Source organism: Prosopis cineraria, unplaced genomic scaffold (assembly GCF_029017545.1).
Source record: "Prosopis cineraria cultivar Desert tree isolate PC_DT_omini unplaced genomic scaffold, ASM2901754v1 PC8, whole genome shotgun sequence".
NCBI classification, from domain to species: domain Eukaryota; kingdom Viridiplantae; phylum Streptophyta; class Magnoliopsida; order Fabales; family Fabaceae; genus Prosopis; species Prosopis cineraria.
This window is the reverse complement of record NW_026555339.1, coordinates 21759719-21780251: the sequence shown is the minus strand read 5'-3', so window position 1 is coordinate 21780251 and position 20533 is coordinate 21759719. Positions and strand designations below refer to the sequence as shown.

Below are 20533 nucleotides of genomic sequence, written 5' to 3'. Positions count from 1 at the left end.
CTAAAACTCTACAGAAATTAAGAATAAGAGTTGCCCGATTTAAATGGTGAATCAAAACCTTATAAGATTTAGGGAGGGAAAAAGATTTTATCATGAAAAGAAAAATAATAAAATAGTTTTCTTACATCGAAATTTACACACACATATATACATATTATATTTTTTAATTAAATATAATTGTAATTATATTAATATATATATATATATATATATATATATATATTTCCATTCCCTATATACCGAACCATAGTGCTGTCCCCCGAAAAACTTTCAGCGTGATTCTCCCCGACTTCAAAAGCTGCAAAAGCCAGAGGTAATCATCAAAATCTTCTTCCACAGGTTTTCCGATTTCTTAATTTCATCTTCTTTCTCTAGAAAATTTCATAGCTGACTTCTTTTTCCTTGTTGGCCATGTTAACAATATGCTGTTTTTTCCCTCATAATTCGATGCTGCAATTTAGCCTTGATTTGAAATGTTGATTTTTGCTTTCCTTTTTCTTTTCTTTTGTTTGTGGTTGTGGATGGTGAGGATTTACAAATTCCCATGCGCGTTTTGTTATTTCTCCGAAATTTGATTGTGGAAGTGGAGAATTTCTGTATTTTGCCCCCCTTTTTATGGCAACCCTGCGCTATCTCATTCAATTATTGTCTTCACGGTTAGTTATGGTTTTTAACTTATTGTTGCTTGTCTGAATCTGTCAAAATTTACCTCTTGATGGGTGTAGCTTGGTTGATGTTTCTACCGTAAATTGGTAACGCGCGATGTTTCTAGGCATAATAGATTATCTGTTGTGTAGAACAGAAGAGAGTAGAGAAGAATTGAAGAGGAAAGAGAAGAATTGAGGGACAAAGTTGAGAGTTTCTGAATAGTACTCAGGATGTTATTAAGCATAAGATTAAATAAGGTACAAGCTATTCCCTTTGTATAAGAATTATATGGGAAGCTAACCAAACTAACCAACCAACGGTTCTCCCTATATTTATTCTAATTATATCAATTACATATCGATACCCCCCTTAAGAATCCTTGACTTTAAGGGTCAGAAACTATAAAAGAAGGGCGTTGCGTCTGCAACTGAAATAAGGAAATCCAGCTTGCTTCAAAATCGGGAAGACCCTTCCACTTTATAAGTACCTCTGTAATGATCCTCCTTTTTCCCTACCCACTCGTTTATTCAATTTTCTTTCCGGAATTAGATCTGAAGGAGGCTCTGGCCAATCAAGAGGGGGGTACCATTGCTTAACAGAAGGATCAGGGTATACCTTGAGCAAAGATAATGAAAAGTGGAGTGAACTCTTGACTCTGGAGGTAACTGCAGCTTATATGCCACTGGACACACTTTTTTACAGATTCTGTTGGGTCCAAAATACCTTGGAGCTAATTTCTGAGAGCTCTTGATGCTGCAGGAATTTGGTGATAAGATTGCAACTTGAGAAACACCCACCGCCCCACCTCGAATTCTCTATCACTCCTTTGCAAATCAGCTTTTTGCTTCTTTCTGTCACAGCCCTGTTGAGGTGGTATTTTGCTATCCCTAAAGCCTCTTCTCTTGCTGAAAAGGTTCTATCCACAGCTTCTGCAGCCACATCTCTAGGAAAATAGAGCACATGCATTGGTGGAACCTGTCCATATAGTAATTCATAGGGAGTAGACTTGGTAGAAGTGTGATACGGGGTGTTATGCCAGCATTCTGCCAAAGAGAGCCACTTACTCCACTCTTTTGGGTTTTTCCAACACATACTCCTCAAGTAATTCTCCAAAGATCTATTGAGTACTTATGACTAACTGTATGTTTGTGGATGATAAGAGGAAGTAAACTTTTGTTCCACCCCCAAAACCTTCAAAAATTCCTTCAAAAAGTACTAATAAAGAGGGGATCTCTATCACTAATAATCTCGATTGGAGCTCCATTTAACTTGTACACATTATCAAGGAAATGTTATGCCAAAGTAGATACTGTAAAAGGATGAGATGAAGGCAAGAAATGTGCATATTTACTAAAACAATCAATAATTACCCAAATTGTATCCTTCCCATTTGACATGGGCAATCCTTCAATGAAATCCATAGTCACACTCTCCCAAACTTTACTTGGAATAGGTAGAGGCTGTAGTAGACCCAAGTGAGCCACTGATTTAGATTTACACCGAGCACATGTATCACAATGCTTCACAAATTCTTTGACATCCTGAAATAATTTCTGCCACCAAAACAACTTTTTAACTCTTTGATAGGTAGCTTGCACACCAGAATGCCCTCCTTGTGGACTAGCATGAATCTATTCCAGAATTTTCTGCCTCACACCAGGGATATTTCCCACTACTAATCTGCCATTTTTCCTTAAAAACTGATTATCCCAAGTATACTTTCCTTCTGCGTCTCTATGCTGTTGGCCTGTTGCGAATAAGCCTTTAGCCCTTTACAGCTCTCACATCCATATCATCATCCCAACTCTTCTGAATTTCCAGGAAAAGAAAATCTGAACAGGTATGAAGAGACACTTGAAATACCTCATTTTTAGGCATCCTTGAAAGTGCATCGGCTAGATTATTATTATTGCCCTTTTTTAAGTGAATTTCACAGTCATATCCCATGAGTTTGATCACCCATTACATTTGGAATGCTGTCTTCAATTTCTTGCCCAGCATTGTTAATCAATTTTAATAACAAATTGCCTCCCTTCAAGATATTGGTGCCAATGCTCCACAGCTTGCACTACCCCAAGCAATTACTTCACATAGATAGAAAGATTCAGATGTCGAGGAGCCAAAGCCTTCTGAAAAAGGCTGTGGGTTGACCTTGTTGCATAAAGCAGCACCAATTCCAGAATTACAAGCATTGGTTTCGACCACAAACACTTTAGAAAAATCTGGAAGGGCAATAATAGGGGCTGCAACGAATGTTTCCTTCAACTTTTTGAAGGTGGAAGCAGCTACTTCTGACCAGTGGAAATTGTTCTTCTTGAGCAAGTCCGTTAGAGGTCTAGTTAAAGAGCCATAGCCCCTAATAAACCTCCTATAACAGCCAGCAAGCCCCAAAAATGATTGTAGTTGCTTCACAGTGGTTTGTTTTGGCCATACCAGGATTGCTTTGATCTTCTTTAGGTCAGTTGAAATCACTCCTCTACTGATAATACGTCCCAAGTTTTCTACTTGAGTTGCAACAAAGGTACGCTTGCTTTCCTTCACCCAAAAAAAAAAAAAAATTTCCTCAGAATTTCCAGAACCATACTCAAATGATGAATATGAGTTTTTAAGGAAGGGCTATAAATCAAAATGTCATCAAAAAAATAGCACAAATTTTTCTTAAATACTCCCTGAAAATGCTGTTCATTGTGCCCTAACAGTTGCAGATGCATTAGTGAGCCCAAAAGGCATCACTAACTACTCATAGTGGCCTGAATGAGTGCGGAAGGCTGTCTTGTAGATGTCATTGGGCTCCATCCTGATTTGATGGTAACTCACCCTTAGATCCAGCTTAGTAAACCATCTAGGCTCCTTTAATTCATCAAGAAGTTCTTCTACAAGAGGAATAGGATATTTATTTTTGATCGTTCTCTCGTCAAGTTCATGATAATCTATGCACATATGCAAAGACCCATCTTTTTCACCAACATGATTGGTGATACGAATGGTGAAGAGCTTTCTTGAATGACTTTTGATGGTAGTCAATCCTTCACCATGTCTATAATAGCATTCTTTTGAGCTGCTGGATGCTTATAGGGTCTTAAATTGACTGGGTTGGAACCTTCTTGTAAGATGATAGGGTGATTGTCACCCTCTCTCAAGTGAGGAAGGGACTTAGGTTCCTTAAAAACTTCTACAAATTGAGCTTGCAATTGACAGCAATGAAGCCCTTCGTCAAAATTTTCCAATAGTTGCAGCAGAAACATCTGTCCCCCAGCTTCTAAATCACCTTTAATCTTAAAATCGACAATTTTACATCCTTTTGACTCCTGAGACTACAATCTACACGCCTTACCATTATACCAGAAGATTATAGACAAATTATCATAATTATAATGAGCCTGATGGATGGTTTTAAGCCATAATAAAACCTAAAACCATGGCGTAGGTTCTGACTTCCATTATTTGAAAATCTCCTTCAAATTCTTCACCTTGCATTCTCCACTTGACTCCTTTCAAAACACCATAAACCTTCAATTTTCCACCTCCAGCTACTTAAACTTCTGCCACAGGGTGAGAGTCGCACATTGCTGATTTTAACCAAAGCTAGTGTACAGTCAATGTAGGCATTCAAGGCTCCATTATTAGTGAGAATTTGTATCTGTCTCAGACCCACATACTCTTGAATTTGCAGAGTAGAGGGTCCTACACTCCCTTGTATCGCATGTAAGGATATTTGCAAACATTTTGATTGCTCCGGGACACCTTTAGTCCTTTCATGAACCTCCATGTTTTGACCTATGTTATCTTTGGCCTCCTTTACACCTTCCTCTAATTCAATAAGCTACAACTGCATCCTCTATGTTTGGACACATACATGATCTCTAGAGAAGGGTTGGTGATAGTAGAAGTAGAGATCTTGGGCCATAATTCCTTTACTCCATTTGGGCTCAATGTTCCAGAGTTTTTGGCTTGATTTCTTGAAGACCTACTACTTGTATTAGAAGAAACAGAGGTGAAAGATGTGTTTTTGGAAGACAAATTATTGAAATTCAAGGTTTGGACGTTTTTACCCTTGTTGAAGTGGCACCCATTAGTGCCAGATAAGGGCTTTGCACCATCCCACATATTCAAACCCACCGATCTTCTTTGAGATCCATCAAGAAACCCTGCCAACTGCCGTCGTCATTCTTAGTCTTATGTCAACACTTTAGGAGAAAACATTTGTGCATGACCGTGTGCTAGAGTTGTGTCCCTTCACATGAGCTTTTTGGTGATTGACGTCGTGCTATAGCTCTTGCTTTGCTATAGCTTTCTGGTGACCAACGGCTTTGATACCATTGTTGTGTAGAATAGAAGGGAGTAGAGAAGAATTGAAGAGGAAAGAGAGGAATTGAGGGACAAAGGAGAGAGTTTCTGAATAGTACTCCGGACGTTATTAAGCATTAGAGAAAATAAGGTACAAGCCAACCCCTTTATATAAGAAGCTAACCGAACTAACTAACAAATGGTTCTCCCTATGTTTATTCTAATTATATCAATTACATATCATTATCATGTGACTTTATCCTTCTAATGCTATATGGTAGATTCTTGCTCACAAATGAAAAGTTCCTTCTGTTTTGTTGTCCCCCCCCCCTGAATACCCGTAATCTAGCTTAGTTGCAATTGTTTGATACTGGATTTGGACTAACAGTTCAGTCTTATGAAGTAAGATAGAGTATATAGGAAATGAAGGGAAGCAGATTGAAAAGATCTTGATCGGGACTGCATGTATCTGATGTTGAATTTCGGTGATTTTTTGTGCTTATGAGAGCTGTTATGATGAAACTGATCATACCCGCTTGAATTTTGCAGCTCAAACATGCAAACTCCTTCAAGCCTGCACAAAATCTCTGTAACATGGAGGGGTAAGAGGTTTGTCATAGAGATGAATTCAGGTGCCACAGTCAAGGAGCTAGGAGAGGAGTTGCAAAAGCTGACTAATATCCAAGAAGATACTATGCGTCTCATTATTCCACTGGTTTCCAGCAAAGCCTCAAAATTGATGTCTCCCTTCTCTGCAGAGCATGCTTTCTTAAGTCTGCATGAAGCTTCCATTACTGAGGTACCCCATCATTTACTAATACTGTAGCTCTGACATTTAATCATTGGGGTATGGAATTAATATTATGTATATAATTTTATATCTTTCTGTGTTATTGTTCTTTGACATTTTACTTTATATTGCTCTTTGCAACCTAATTAATACAACAAGAAGTTTTATTCCATTAGGCGGGGTTGGCTATGGAGCCTAATTAATATCAGCAGTAATTTTTCTCCCATGAGGACCTTTGTCGATCAAATGGATTCAAAGAATGGGCTTGAGTCTATATAACTTGATAGTTTCATTTTAAAAATTGTCCTCTGAACCTGTAAGAGAGAATTTGTTGATGGACAGAAGTTCATCTGCAAATACCTGTGTGGTATCATTTGAGTAATGGATGAAAAAAGTTGCATCATGTCTTTTAGTGAGTATTTATGATTACCAATGGGAGAGTTTGAGATTATCAAGACAAGTCCAATTGCTATCTTCTGGATATTTTTGGGACAGACAAAGAAATACTCCTTTTTGCATTTAAAAATAAACCACCCATGATGATGGTGGCCGTATTGACTTGAATATTTTGCTTATTGTTCCCCTAACCATTCATTGTTCCTCTACAGGCTAAGTCAATAAAAATGATGGGTGTGTCAGCAAATGAAGTTGAGCAAGTTCTACAAGACACAAGGGTAAATTTAAGGATAGCTGGATTTGAGGATGAGGAAAAGAGATTGAAACAAAGAAGTTCATTTGGACCTGTTTCATTGAAGCTGCCACAAGGGCCTTATATCTTTAGTGAGTTTCGGACACTTGAAATTCCAGGAATGGAGGTATATTTTAGCATGTGAGTTTTAGTATCTATCATCTATCATATTTGCTAAAGCAGAAAAATGACTTGGCGGATCCACAAATGGTTGGCTGCATCAATGTGTGACACAGATGATTCCAATGTTAGGCCTTTCTAAGTATACTGCTAGATGTTTCTAATTTGAAAAGAGAGGGAAGGAAATTGAATTAGAGAGAAGAAGAGAGGTCGAGAGGGTAGAAGAAGGTTTAGAAGAGAGAAGAACAGAGAGGGATAATCTGAATAGTATGCTGTATATCCTCGTTCAAGTTCAAGTCACAGTCTGAATTGCAATTAGGTACCTATTTATAGGCTTTATCACACCCATAACTAACTTCTATAACATCCTTGTGTGTCACTTGCGTTTATTATGATTATTTATCAATACTTCCCAAAAGAGACCCTTGCCCTCGAGGATCAAGTGCAGCTAAATCCTAAGGTACATTCTAGGAGGGAATGGCATATAGAATCCCTTGCTCGGGTTTTCCAAATTGTGAACAAGGAATTGGATGGAATTTTTTTTTTTTTGGAATTATCACCAAGATTGACAAGAAGTTGCTTTGATTAGAAATCATGCTTGGGCTGTTTCATTTTAGTTTCCATTAGCCATTAATGGCGTAGGCCCTCACTAAATTAGCTATCTTGGCAGCTCAGTCTTTCTACTGGCATAGGCTAATGGATGTGACTGACCAGTAGAACTGGAAAGGATCAGTTGAAAAGAATGACCATTGTGATACATGTTAGAACAAGGCATCATTGTTGTGGATTGAGAAAATGTAACAAGCATGACATTTTGGCTTGCTAACGTGTTTTTCTTAATGCTGCATTTGCCAAACCATCACACTCTTTGCCAACTTTTTCATGATATGAAATTTGTAAGGGAGATTGCCCAACTGACCATCGATGAAAATTATAATTGTTTATTTGCAGCTGAACCCTCCTCCTTCTGAGGCATTAAAGAGAATGCATATGCTTGCTGCAGATCCTGGAATTGTTGCCATCATGAACAAGGCATGATTTAATGTATTTCCTGATAATAAAGATATCATTGATCCATCATGGCATGATTGCACAACTTCTAATTGATGTTTAAATTTCATCTTTTAGCATCGTTGGCATGTAGTTATTATGACTGAGATGGCGCCTATTGGGTATGTTGGTGTGAGCCCGAAGTGCATTCTTGGTTTCAACAAGGTAGTGCCTTGTCCTGGATGAGGTTTACAAAAGTCTTAATACCCAGCATTATCTTTTTGATTTCACTCATTTTTGTTATTCTTCATAGAACCATGGAGAAGAAATATCTCTGCGACTGCGAACTGATGACCTCAAGGGTTTCAGGAAATATGAAAGCATCAAGAAAACTCTCCTGCATGAACTTGTAAGATATAGAAATAACCGTTCTTAGTCTGCATGGATGTGAAAATATTAACTTTCATGTTTCATCATAAGTATCAACTGTTCATATCGAATCATTCTCAGAAAAATATGGGGTTTAATGCCTAGTCATCAAATATTCTAATTAAGCTAATTAATAAAAATGATATTGATGTAGCCCTTGTATTATTATGCTGATAATAAATTGGAAAAAAGCCTCTTCTATGAGCTATTGAAGAGGAAAAAAGTTCAAAATCACTTACTGCCCCTTGGTGAGCTACTAGACATGGAAATACAGCCAAATAGACACACAACGCTTATCCCACTAGGGCATGCTAATCCTCTCAACCATTCAATTTAGTTCATAGTGATGTTTGGGGACCATCCAAAGTCAAAACCATAATTGGGGTACAATAGTTTGTCAATTTGATTGACGATCACACATGATTAACATGGGTTTACCTTCTCAAAGACAAATCCAAGGTTCCAATTTTTTTCCCCCAGAAATTTCATGCCTTAATTCAAAATTTGTTTCTTGTCCAAATGAAAGTTCTCTGAACTAACAGTACCCACAAATACTTTTGCTCTACTTTTGAAAATTATCTAACCCTTCACTGGATTTACCACCAAAGTTCTCAACCTTGTACACCACGGCAGAATGGTGTCTCTGAAAGAAAATATATACAAATTCTTGACATGGCATGATCCCTTATAATCAATTGATCCCCCTTCCAAAACTTCGAATTTCAAAACACCATAACAGATTCTGCTTGAAACTTGTTCTACCACCTTGATCATGAACACACTACCACTCATAGTGTTTGGATGTACAGCTTATGTCCACACCTCTCACGCCTTCAAACTTGAAGCTTGAGCCATGAAGTGTGTAGTTCTAGGTTATTCTCAAACACAAAAAGGGTGCAGGTGCTACCATTCTCCCTCTTACAAATTCTATCTTCATTGATGTATCTTTTGCGAAACACAGCCATACTACCAAACAATGCCCGTTCAGAGGGAGAATCAGGGAGTAAATGCAAACAAATGGCCATTTTCTGAGTCTCACCAATCTGTCCACCCTTCATACATTCGGCCACTGACCGAGCCTGAAAATGCACTAGGAAAACCTAAATCTAGACCTGCACAGCATGAAAATGTCTCAGCTGGTAATGCTAATGATAACGGCCACTTTGAGGATTGTGATCAGACTGTACAGCAGAGGTACAGCAGCAAATATCTGCTCTCGTTCAGCCACCAAGGAATGAAGGATGAGGTACATCACACCAATCATCTACTTCAACCCCAAATCTGCAGTCTGATGGTCTAGGGCTGCCCCATTGCATTGAGAAAAGGGGTAAGATCTTGCACCAAACATCCTATCCGTAATTTTGTATCATATGACAAATTGTCTCCTACTTGGAGAGCTTTTACAGCTAGTATTTTAGCTGAAAATATCCCAAAGGATGTCAATAAGCCATGAAAAGTCCAGAGTGGACAGATGTAATCAATGAAGAGATGGAGGCATTGATTAAAAATGGCACCTGGGAGTTGATTATGCTTCCAAATGGCAAGTCAACAGTGGGAAGCAGATGGGTGTTTACTGTTTACTAAGAAGTGCAACCCAGATGGAACAGTGAACAAGTATAAGGCTAGGCTGGGTGCAAGAGGATTCACACAACAATATGGGATCAATTATCAGAAAACATTTGCTCCAGTAGCTAAGTTCAATACAATCAAGGTATTGCTTTGCTTGGCAGCTAACCTTGATTGGCCTTTGCACCAACTAGACATCAAAATTGCCTTTCTCAATGGAAATTTGGAAGAGGAGGTATACATTGATATTCCTCCAAGATTCAGAGATAATTAAAATTAGAACAGGTTATGCAGGTTACATAAGTCTCCATACGGTCTTAAGCAATCTCCTCAACCGTTGTTTGAAAGGTTAACTCAAGCAGTAAAGAAAAAAGGGTATAATCAATGCCAAGCAGATCATACTTTGTTTGCAAGTACTGTGATGAGAAACTATTTTGATACTCTATGTTGATGACATAATCATCATTGAAGATGACATCAGTGAGTTAGAAAGTTTGAAGATGCTAGCTGCTTAGTTTGAGATCAAAGATTGAGGAACCCTACGGTATTTCCTAGGCATGGAAGTGGGCAGATCCAGACATGGTATGCCAGCTACTACCCCTTTGGAGATGAATCTTAAATTGGGATTAAAGAAGATTGAGCTCTCGTTAATAGCGAGAGATATCAGTGCCTGGTGAGCAAACTAATTTACTTATCTCACACAAGACATAGTAGCTCCTTTGTAGTTGGTGTAGTGAGTCAGTTTGCAGGTAAACCAAATAAGGATCATATGACTGTAGTATATAGGATACTGCGTTATTTGAAGAATACACCAGAGAAAGGTCTATAATTTATACAAGGAAGCAATAGGGGAATTGAAGTTTATTTTGATGCTGATTATAGAGGATCAACTATAGGCTAGTGTACCTTTGTGTGGGGAAACATGGTAACGTGGAGAAGCAAGAAACATTATGTTGTATCATGAAGTAGTGCAGAAGCAGAGCTGGAGCACTAGCCTTTGGAATATGTGAAGGCATATGGCTTGATATATCCAACGAAAGTTTTCTTGATAACAAAGAAACTATTAAGATTGTAAATGACTTGGTGCATTATGACAGAATTGTTGATGCTGCATGCATTCCTATACATCAGCAAGTTGCAGATGTGCTAACCAAAGGCCATATCAAAACCTAAATTTGAAGGCTTAACAAGCAAGCTAGGAATGATGAACGTTTATTTTCCAGCTTGAAGGGGAGTGTTGCAGGGCACTGATGGCCCAAGCCCTTTTAGAAAGGATCTCCTCTAATTTAATCTAATAACAGATATTTGTTTCTTTTTATATTATTCTGTTTTCATATTAGGTTGTGATCTAATTCTATCAGATTATAGTTTTAATTTTCTGGATTCTCTTTGATTGGCTTGTAACAAACCTAGTTTTCTCCCTATATGTGACCTATGACTGCCATAACTAAAATCGAAGCTGAGAACACAATTGCTCAGCCAATTGTCAAGGCTTGGAGTGCCCCAAGTAAAGAAGAAAACTTTCGTAAATCATCTTTTATAGCATGAAAACGTTTTTTAGAGTTTTCTGCCATCTCTTGTTGATTCTTTTGGGACCTTGTCTCTGGCATACAAGCTGAGGAATGTCTGCCCTGCTCCTCTGATGAATAGACTGAATAATACTTCTCAGATTACTCAAAAACATAATTTCTGATTTACAAACACCCCCTTTATATAGTTACTGACTCGTTAACTCCCTTTACCTCTGACAGTTACTAACTAATAACTACCCCTTTTATTATTTACAAATTACACATCACATAACTTCTCAGTAAACAACCTTTGCCGGCCTCTTGTAAGTTGGCGAGTAACCCAAATGACCACCAAGTGGAGAATTATGAAGTTACGTGATTAAAGATATTGTTTTTTGGGTGATTTGCGTAGTAACAGCAGCCTCCTGGAAACGCTAAGCAGCCATTTTTCAATCTTTGCATCACTGGTACCTCTTTTATAGTGAATACCTGTTGCCATAAGTTGTACAATTTTTCATCTTTAGCCACTTCAGAAGCAAACTCTTCTAGGCTAGGGATATTGCCGAAACAGAAAGGCAATAAGCTCAATATCTTGATTCTCACAACGGGATAAAGAATCAGCTGCATGAATCTCTTTTTTGGGCTTATAAATAATGAATTTCAAACTTGTAGCCCATAAGTTTAGAGACTCACCTCTTCTGATCAGGGTCATTTGTTTTCTAGAGCAGCCGGTCTGGTCTGGTCTGGTTTTTAAAACCTTGGAGCTTACTGTTTTGATGATAAATTGCCTCCCGGTTAATTAATGTTGCCACCTCTTGATTGCAAGCGTTGTGGCGATCAACTCCCTTTCATATATTGATCCTTGACGAGCCTTTGGTGACAGTTGCTGACTAAAATAGGCAATTGGCTTTCCTTGTTGCATTAGTACAGCTCCTACCCCAACCCTGGAAGCATCAGCTTCAACTACCAATGGTAGGTTGAAATTTGGCATAGCCAAATAAGTTGCTTAAACCATAGCCTCTTTCAACCAATCAAATGCCTCTTCAGCTTGATCATTCCACTAAGAAGCGTCCTTCTTCAACAGTGCAGGCAAAGGTGTTCCTATTTTGCCATAACCTCTGATAAATTTTCTGTAATAACTAGAAAGGCCTAAAATCCCTTCAAGCTCTTCAAATCCTTTGGTTTAGGCCACTTTTGCATAGCTTCTACCTTGCTAGGATTGGCCTTCACCCCTAGGCAGAAATAGTATGTCCCATATACTTGAGCTGTGGCTGGGCTAAGACATTTTTTTTAATTAATGATTAATTGATGCTGTTGTAATGCCTTCAATGTCAGCTTCAAGTGTTCCCAATGTGTTTTCTCATCTTTGCTGTACACTAGTATGTGATTTAAAAAAAAAAAGGAAGTATGAACTTCCTCAAGTAATTTCTAAAGATGTCATTTGTCAAAGATTGAAAAGTAGATAGGGCATTAATAAGCCTAAAGGCAATAACTAAAAACTCTTAGTGATCATCATGAGTTCTAAAAGTACTCTTATATTCATCCCTATGTTTAATTCAAATTTGGTGATAACTTGATTTAAGATCAAGCTTGGAGAAAATTGTGGCAACCCCTAATTCATCAAGCAACTCGTCAATAGTAGGGATCAAATACTTGTCTGGAACAATCGCCTTAATGCTCTATGGTCTACACAGAAACGCCATCTACCATGTCTTTTCCTCAAGCAATACTGGACTAGAATAAGGACTATTGTGGGGTGTAATTATTCCAGCTTCAATCATATCTTTTACCATCTTTTCAATTTCTGCTTGATAAGCATATGCATACCTTTATGGTCAAGTATTGGGTGGCTGTACTTCTCCTTTGATTACTATAGCATGGTCTTTTGATTGGTGTGGGGGTAAATCCTTAACTGGTTCACGAACACTTGTGAATTTCTCCATCAATCTCTAAACTCCTGGGAATTCAGTGGCAGTTTCTTCACTTTGTTCCATTATGCAGTGAAATAGTGTTTATCTCCAGCATGTATGTTTCTCCCTTGTCCTTCACCATTCGTTTGGATAAGAAGAAAAGTTGAAAAAAAAAGAAAATGAGAGGAAAGAAATTGGAGAGAAGAGAAAACTGAAAAGAAAATGTTATCACTCCTCATGTTTGAATGAGCAAAGAAAAACAGGAAGGAGAGAAAATGAGCAAACATCACAATGACTATAATACCGTCATATCAAAATATATCATGTTTCATGTAATATCTTCATAAAAATAAGTTGAGGAACAAAATTATATTAAAATTAACATCTTCAAAATAATTTAAAATCGAATTAGTTATTGATAAAAATACTTTTTTATTTAAATTATTAGTATTTTATTATCACCATAAGCTTACACCTATTTTTTCCCAGAAGTATGTTTAAAAGCCTGTTTTCTTCTCCTTTCAATACTAGCTTTTGTTGTCCATCTCGCCATTTAATAAATATATATGTATTGAAATTAGATGTTGATGATAGGAACTAATGAAGAGGGGCGTATGTGTATGATGCTTTACAGAGCAGAATTGGATATAAATGTTAGTGAATCCAGGATATTCAACAATGTCAGTAAGAGATGAGGAAAGAAAGTGGAAGATGCTGATGCAAGAGGGGCAGAGTGGCAAAGATGATTGTCCTGGGCGGAGAAGTCTCGAAGGTGATGGTGAAGATGAAGAGAACAAATTAAAGTAATGAAGCATGAGGGCAGAGTTTGAAATGAATTTCTCTTCTCAAAATCTCTTCATGTGTGGAGAGAAAATGTGGTGGGTCCTACACCTAATTTTCTCTCCTGCTTTTCCTTCCTCCCACTTTTCTTTCTTCATCCAAACAAGAGAAAACTTGTTTTCTCTCCTCTTTTCTCTCCTAGTTTTCTTTTCTCCCATATTCTCAATCCACATCCAAACAGAGCATCAAAGTTCTAGTAAAAGCTTTTGAGACACTAGTATTTGTTTGAGGGTCTGGCCACCCTTGAAGCACACCCACTTCTTGTTGACCTTCTCTTTCATGTTTAGTTATCTCCAATTCACTGTTGTCTCCCCAATGACTCCAATCATTTAATCCCAAGTGCCACATCTATGTTCTCTAAAGGGAATGAATCATTAGTCTGTATAATCCTCATCCCTTGCAAGTCAAGTTCTACATCTGCACATTTTCCTTGTAATTATCTCTTACTTCTATTGCCCACAGCCAGAGTAATAAGCAGTTGGTATTACTTCAACTCCCAACTCCTTGATTAGTTGCATAGATATGAAATTATGGGTAGCCCCACTGACATAAGAACTACCACAGATCTGTCGTGTAATTTCCCTCTCAACTTCAGAGTCTTGTGTTGAGCTAATGCCACCACTGATGTATGAGAAAGCTCCATAGTTGCCAACTCCTTTTCTTGAAACTCATCTTCCAACTCTATGAAATCTCTTTCACCAATTTCAGCAATATTCTCATCTTTTACAACCATCAATTGCAACTGTTTACCTTGCACTTATGGTTTGGCCCAAACTTCTCATCACATTTGAAAGAAAGGCCCAGTTATCTTTTGCGATTCAACTCAGCCTCTGGTAGTTGTCAGGTTCTTTAATTGTTTCTTCTCCCACTACTTGTAGTAGTTATTGGTATAATAACTCTGTTGCCTGACACTTCTGTAGATTCCCCCTCTTTACTTCCTGTTGCACGTGTAGCAGGGGCCGCAATCTAGTTGTTACCATCTTTTTTACCCCTTCACCAGCCTTAACATTCATTATCTCAGTATCAACACTGAATTACCATCTTGTGACGGAGGAATGTTCTGAAGCAGAGCAAGAATGCTTGAGTTTTGCTTCTGGAGTTAGCTACACCATTCTTTTCATCATTGCTCTTTCATCTAGTCTCAACGTTAACTCTTTCATATCTCATTCACAATGGTTCCAATGCTTTGTAGCTTGCTCATTGCCTTCTCAGCATTTTTAACCCTTGATTCCATTCTCGTACCCTCATTGCCTTGGATGGCGACCTGACTTTGATACCAAGATTGATGTAGCCCATGTGTTATCATGCCAATAATCAATAGGAAAAGCTAGTACAAGCCTCTTGTATGAGTTATGGAAGAGGAAAAATTTTCAAAATCACTAACTCTCCTCAGCTTTTGGAAATGTAAATACAGTAAAACAAATGGAGAATGACAATAACTTCCCCGACATTTGAGAGGTCAGGGCTCTCGCAAAACCATGACATTAGCTGCCCCCTCACCAGTGGCTCACAACCATTGATAATGAAAACCCCCTCCATCCTTCCTGCTTCCATTAGGATATGGGCCGCCTACCTCTTCAGTATTCTAGCCTATATTACCGTTTGAAGTCTGTTTCATCATGTTGGGCTTGTTAGGCTTCTCCCTCTTGTATATTTGGCCCTTTGATAGATTGGGCTCATCGGATGTAAATATAATTATTGAACTAATGTGTCTTGTACTTGTTTCAGGCTCACATGGTATACTCTGAGCATGATGCCAATTTTTATGCTCTGGATAATTATTGAACTAATGTGTCTTGTACTTGTTTCAGGCTCACATGGTATACTCTGAGCATGATGCCAATTTTTATGCTCTGGATAAACAGGTTTTGCTCAAGTGTCTTTCCTTGACTTGGTTCATAATTATACCCCGTCCAATGAGTTGGCTTATTCTGATATTGTTTTTTGGCAGTTAAATCAAGAAGCTACTAGTTTAGATTGGACTAAATCTGCTGGCAACACCTTGGGAGATGTCAGAAGTTCTGACTATTTTGAAGAAGATTTTGAAAGAAAAAATAGCAATGTTCCTCAGAAGGTTGGAGGTAATAGGTCTGATCTGCTAGCAAGTGCTCGGGCTTCCTCTGTTGCTGCTGCTTACTACCGGATGACTAATGCATCTGCCCAAAAGGCTCAAAGGTCTGCAGTGAATGAAGAGCCAGATTCAGATGATTCTAGTTTGATAGCAAGTGACAGATCTGATCATATGAATTCCGAATCAAAAGAAATCATGGATATGAATATGATTTCTCATGCTGAGAGAGGACCTTATAGTGAGCCTGATCCAGATGATCATGTCACGAAGGTAATGAAGCATGAGCCTGATCCAGATGAATCCAACGATGTAACAGCATTAAGTTCTGATGGTTCTAATTCATTACGTTCTTTTGTTACTGTAAGTGTTGGACCTCAAGATATTGAATGCAAGAATTCTGAAGAATATGCTCAAAATGAACCCAATACTAAAGTAGCTGTACTGGCTGAACCTGATCCTGATGATTTGGTAGTGCCTCTGCCAGAATTATCTGCAATGCAAACTGATGAGCCAGATCCTGATGATCAAGAATCAGAGAGGATCGATGTTCCTGTGACTGTAAATGTTGGACCTCAAGCTATTGGAAGAAGCAGTGCTTCTAAAGAAATTGCTCATAATGGACCTAATGCTGAAGTAATTGTGCTGGCAGAACCTGATCCCGATGATGTGGTGGTGCCCCCGCCGGAGTTATCTACAATGCAGATTGATGAGCCTGATCCTGATGATCAAGAATTACAAAGGATCAATGACCCTGTGACTGATGTTTGTAACCGTCTGCAGAAAACCCTGGAAGTGCTGAGAGCTGAAGCTAGCCCCCTGCAGACTGCCTCAGTTCTCCAAACTCTCATAAAAATTATCAGGTAGTTTGATATTTGAGAGTATTTATGTTATGTTTTGCTTGAAAGAAAGGATTGCGAATTAATGGAAAAGGGGAGGGAACAATGTAAGAGAATGGTTTGATATAATGAAAATGCTCTCCCTATACATTCATTGTAATCAATGATGGCTCAATTTTATTCCATCGAAAACCCAATGGAATGATGCACCATTCTTGGAAATCTAAGCCAAAGTGTCAATCTTGTTCCTAAACCGAGCTTCCACATACAGTTGAGCAGGGAGAGGCAACGAGGGAATTTGTTAGATAACCAGAATTCAAATATTAAGGGCAGTTGGGTCAATTATTATTGTATCTTTTCCATTCCTTTCATTTTTACTCTACCAAACATAGTAATGCAAAAATTTCCCTATTTTGTCTGAAGTATGTCAAACGAGATTTTGAATAATATCATTCTTTTGTTATTCCCATTTCTTTATCTTCTCCTTCATAATCTATTCCAACCAAGCATACTAGTCTTGTTTTTGTTGACTTCCACTTCCTTTGAGGCACTTCAGAAATTATATTTTTATCCTATATGTTCCCTTTGGCATGGTAATTCAAGCCTAATAATTGTTTGCCACTTGACAACAGGAATGTGATTGAACACCCTGATGAGATGAAATACAAAAAGCTCCGAAAGGTACGATTTGCCTGACCTTTCGTCTCTAGTACATGCTGTATCCGTGGCCTGACTAAAAATATCGAAACTACTCTTTTTTTTGCAGGCTAATCCTGTTATAGAGACGAATGTTGTGAACAATAAAGGTTTGCATATTGACACTGTAGGGTTTTAATTTAATTATTGTAATATGGAGAGCTCCTGATTTAGTTTTATGACTGAATATTTCAGAGATCTTAAACTACTTGTGCAAGGGGTTTGGATAAAATTGAATAGCATCAATCTCCTACCATATTTTGTCTCTTCGGGATTGGATTGTTATTATTTCACCTTATCTACTAGGTTTCTACATAGGAATGTCAGAGAGAAAATACTAATGAACACAGTACTAAATTAACAATGGGTTGATTCTATACATCAGCTTGAATTTGTGCCACAGCCTTATTTTTCCTTCTTCTTCTTTGTTTTTTTTTTTTTTAATGTTGCAGCTGCATTGGAAATTTTGTTCTTGGTTGGCTTCAAGGAAGATGTCATGTTTGATGAGCTTGGTAAGCCAGAATCTTACCTAATACTGAAGCGGAATGATCCTGGCTTATTGTGGTTGGCTAAGTCTTCGCTTGAATCATGCACTAATTTATAGGCCAAAGCAGAGTCTGGAAAACGAATGAGAATAGTGAAGAAAATGTGATTTTATCCGCATTGCTGTACTGGGATGATCAAAGATAGACACTTTGTATTGTCCAACGAGTAGTCTATACATACAATTTGTAAATAACAAAAAGTATTGCACATAGGAACATTGAATTTGGGGATGATGGAGGATTGGTTATGCTGGTGGATGAAATCGTTTACCATGTAAGATATCCAGCACGTTGTGAGCTTGCCAAGTTATGTTGTAAACAAATGCTTGATGTAAATAAATTCTGTATTGAAATATTGCGGATTATGAATATTTAGAAAGATAATTTTATGGAAGAAACAAGGGAAAATGAGTTGGCATAATGGTACAAGTTTCAATCTACTTGGATTCTGAACTTAGAAGTCGGAGTAGTTTTGTTAGTGGAAAGGATAAGTTGAACATATTCAAGGTCATTAGTTAGCTCTTGGAAGAACTTTTTATTTTAATCAACAAAGGTGTAGTAGAGTTAGTAATTTGGATGTGTTTGGTTTGATGCAGGTTGGGTTTTTTCCTTTTTTTTTTTTAATCGTATTTGAAATATTTGAATATATAAAAATGTTTGTATGACAAACCCTGATTTAAACAATTTGAACTTTTGACTTAGCCTAAATACATGAATTTTTAAATATTACCTTATTAGCTTATTTTGCTTTTTAGCCAATTTCAATTTTTTTTCTTAAAGAATTGATAGTTTTAATTTAATTTAATTTTATTTTATTAATACTAAAAAAGAATTTGAGCATTTGGGTTAAGTCCATTGAAATTAAAGCTTGGTTGAGATTTTTTTGAGCTTATTTAAACAGTCTGAATAAATTTAAAGTAAAGAAAATTTTTTAAACTCTTGAGTTTGGTTGAGAATTTTTAAATTTATTCAAACTGACTCATAGAGTGTAGCTTGAATTATCAACTTTACTACGTGATGTTTGTCATATTTAATAATTGGGAGATACTACCAAAAAAAATAATAATAAGAAAAATTGCATCTAAGGACCTTAAGAGCACAATTATCACCAGAAAGGAGCAAAAGAATGTGAATTTGTTTTGTGGAACCAAGAGACCTAAATATAATTAAAATGTATTGTGAAAGATAAAGTTACCCTTAATTTTTTTGTTGAAAAAAAGAAATGGCCCACCAGCACTAGTTATTGACCACCTGCTGCCGACAGTGATCATAGGAGCTCCAGCACTGATGATCATTAAATCTCCAAGGTGTTTTCAAGAGAGTTTTGAACCTATGACTCTTTTGAAATGCTGAAAGATATAGCTATTGAATATAATAGGAAAAAATAATTATATATAATAACTTTTGTTTTCAAAACAATTTCTTTATTACAAATGTAAAGTTAACCAGATGGCTTTCATGCCATCTTTTTTTAGAAGTTTTTGGATATTGTTAACGACAATGTTTTCAACTTATTCTTTTACTTCTAACAATTTGAACATATTCTTAAAGCTTTAAGCCGCACTTTTATTACTCTCATCTCAAAAGGCAATTCCATCAAGACCTCCAGGGACATTAGAACTATCAATTTGTGCAATGTTTTCTTATAATATCATTTCTAAGGTTTTAAGTAACACACTCAAGGTTGTCCTACAAGGTTAATTCCTCCCTTTCAAAGTGCTAACTTGGTTCATCAGACTCATATCACAAAAGGAAAAGGGAAAAAATTGGGTGCGCTTAAACTTGACTTCTCTAAGGCCTTTGACAAGATCTCTTGGTCTTTTATTGAAGTTGTGTTACGAAGGATGAACTTCTCTACCAAATGGATCCATTTGATTATGAATGCATTTCTACGGTTGAGTTTCAAATTATCTTTAATGGTAGACTCTCAAATCTAATCCACCCATCAAGTGGAATAAAACAAGGAGACCTTCTTTCTTCTTACCTCTCAATTAACATTCAGAGATTGCTAATTATTTTGGCATTCAACCAGCTGATTCTTTTGGTAAATATCTGGATACCTAGATTGATGTTAAGTGAGACAAATCTTCAATTTTTTCCTAAATCATGGAATCCATTGAAAAAAAAAATTGTTTCTTGGAAAATTAAATTGCTTTCTCAAGCTTCTAAATTCATTCTCATCAAATTGATTCTCTCTGCATCTAATATTTTCACTCTCTCATGTGTTAAACTTCTTAATCACCTTTATGATGCCATTGATGCAAAACTCACTAACTTCTTGGGATATAATGATGATAAGAAAAACATTTATCTTGCCAAAAGGGAAATTCTTTTTTCCCCTACCAAAGAGGGTGGTCTTGGTTTGAGAAACACTAAAAACATGAATATGGCTCTTTTTGCCAGGCAGATACAGAGAATGCATATTGCTGAGGAGCATTTTCTTCTAGGCAATACAATCAAAATCAAATATTTTGAGAACTTTAAAGGGCTTTAGTTCAAAATACCTCACAGTGCCTCTTGGTTTTTGAAATGATATATCTTGAAAGCCTCTGACCTTATCAAGAATCATTTTGCTTGGCATGTTGGTAGTGGAGAATCTATTTCTC

At 37.2% G+C, this 20533-nt stretch overlaps 1 protein-coding gene across 3 annotated transcripts; it reads left to right on the top strand.

Annotated features, from left to right (window-relative positions):
- The first annotated feature begins 244 nt into the window (after positions 1–244).
- On the top strand, positions 245–18282 carry LOC129317716 (uncharacterized). Of its 3 annotated transcripts, none has more exons than XM_054962080.1 (11): positions 245–313; positions 5485–5734; positions 6334–6540; positions 7485–7565; positions 7662–7748; positions 7837–7932; positions 15591–15644; positions 15731–16710; positions 17319–17367; positions 17453–17492; positions 17835–18282. In XM_054962080.1, the coding sequence occupies exons 2-11, from the start codon at positions 5492–5494 to the stop codon at positions 17984–17986; spliced, it is 1989 nt and encodes a 662-aa protein (XP_054818055.1). In that variant the 5' UTR covers positions 245–313; positions 5485–5491; the 3' UTR covers positions 17987–18282. The 3 variants fall into 3 exon arrangements, with proteins under 3 accessions (XP_054818055.1, XP_054818056.1, XP_054818057.1); XM_054962081.1 differs by having other exon boundaries at positions 253–339; XM_054962082.1 differs by lacking the exon at positions 245–313 and having other exon boundaries at positions 17835–17894; positions 17987–18282.
- The last annotated feature ends 2251 nt before the right edge of the window (positions 18283–20533 follow it).

Excerpts from the sequence above, each read along its gene's own strand:
- LOC129317716 (XM_054962080.1), top strand. The coding sequence starts at position 5,492 with ATGCAAACTCCTTCAAGCCTGCACAAAATCTCTGTAACATGGAGGGGT. Across the intron at positions 15,645-15,730 it reads TTTATGCTCTGGATAAACAG|TTAAATCAAGAAGCTACTAG; the intron begins GTTTTGCTCAAG and ends GTTTTTTGGCAG. Across the intron at positions 17,493-17,834 it reads GAATGTTGTGAACAATAAAG|CTGCATTGGAAATTTTGTTC; the intron begins GTTTGCATATTG and ends TTAATGTTGCAG.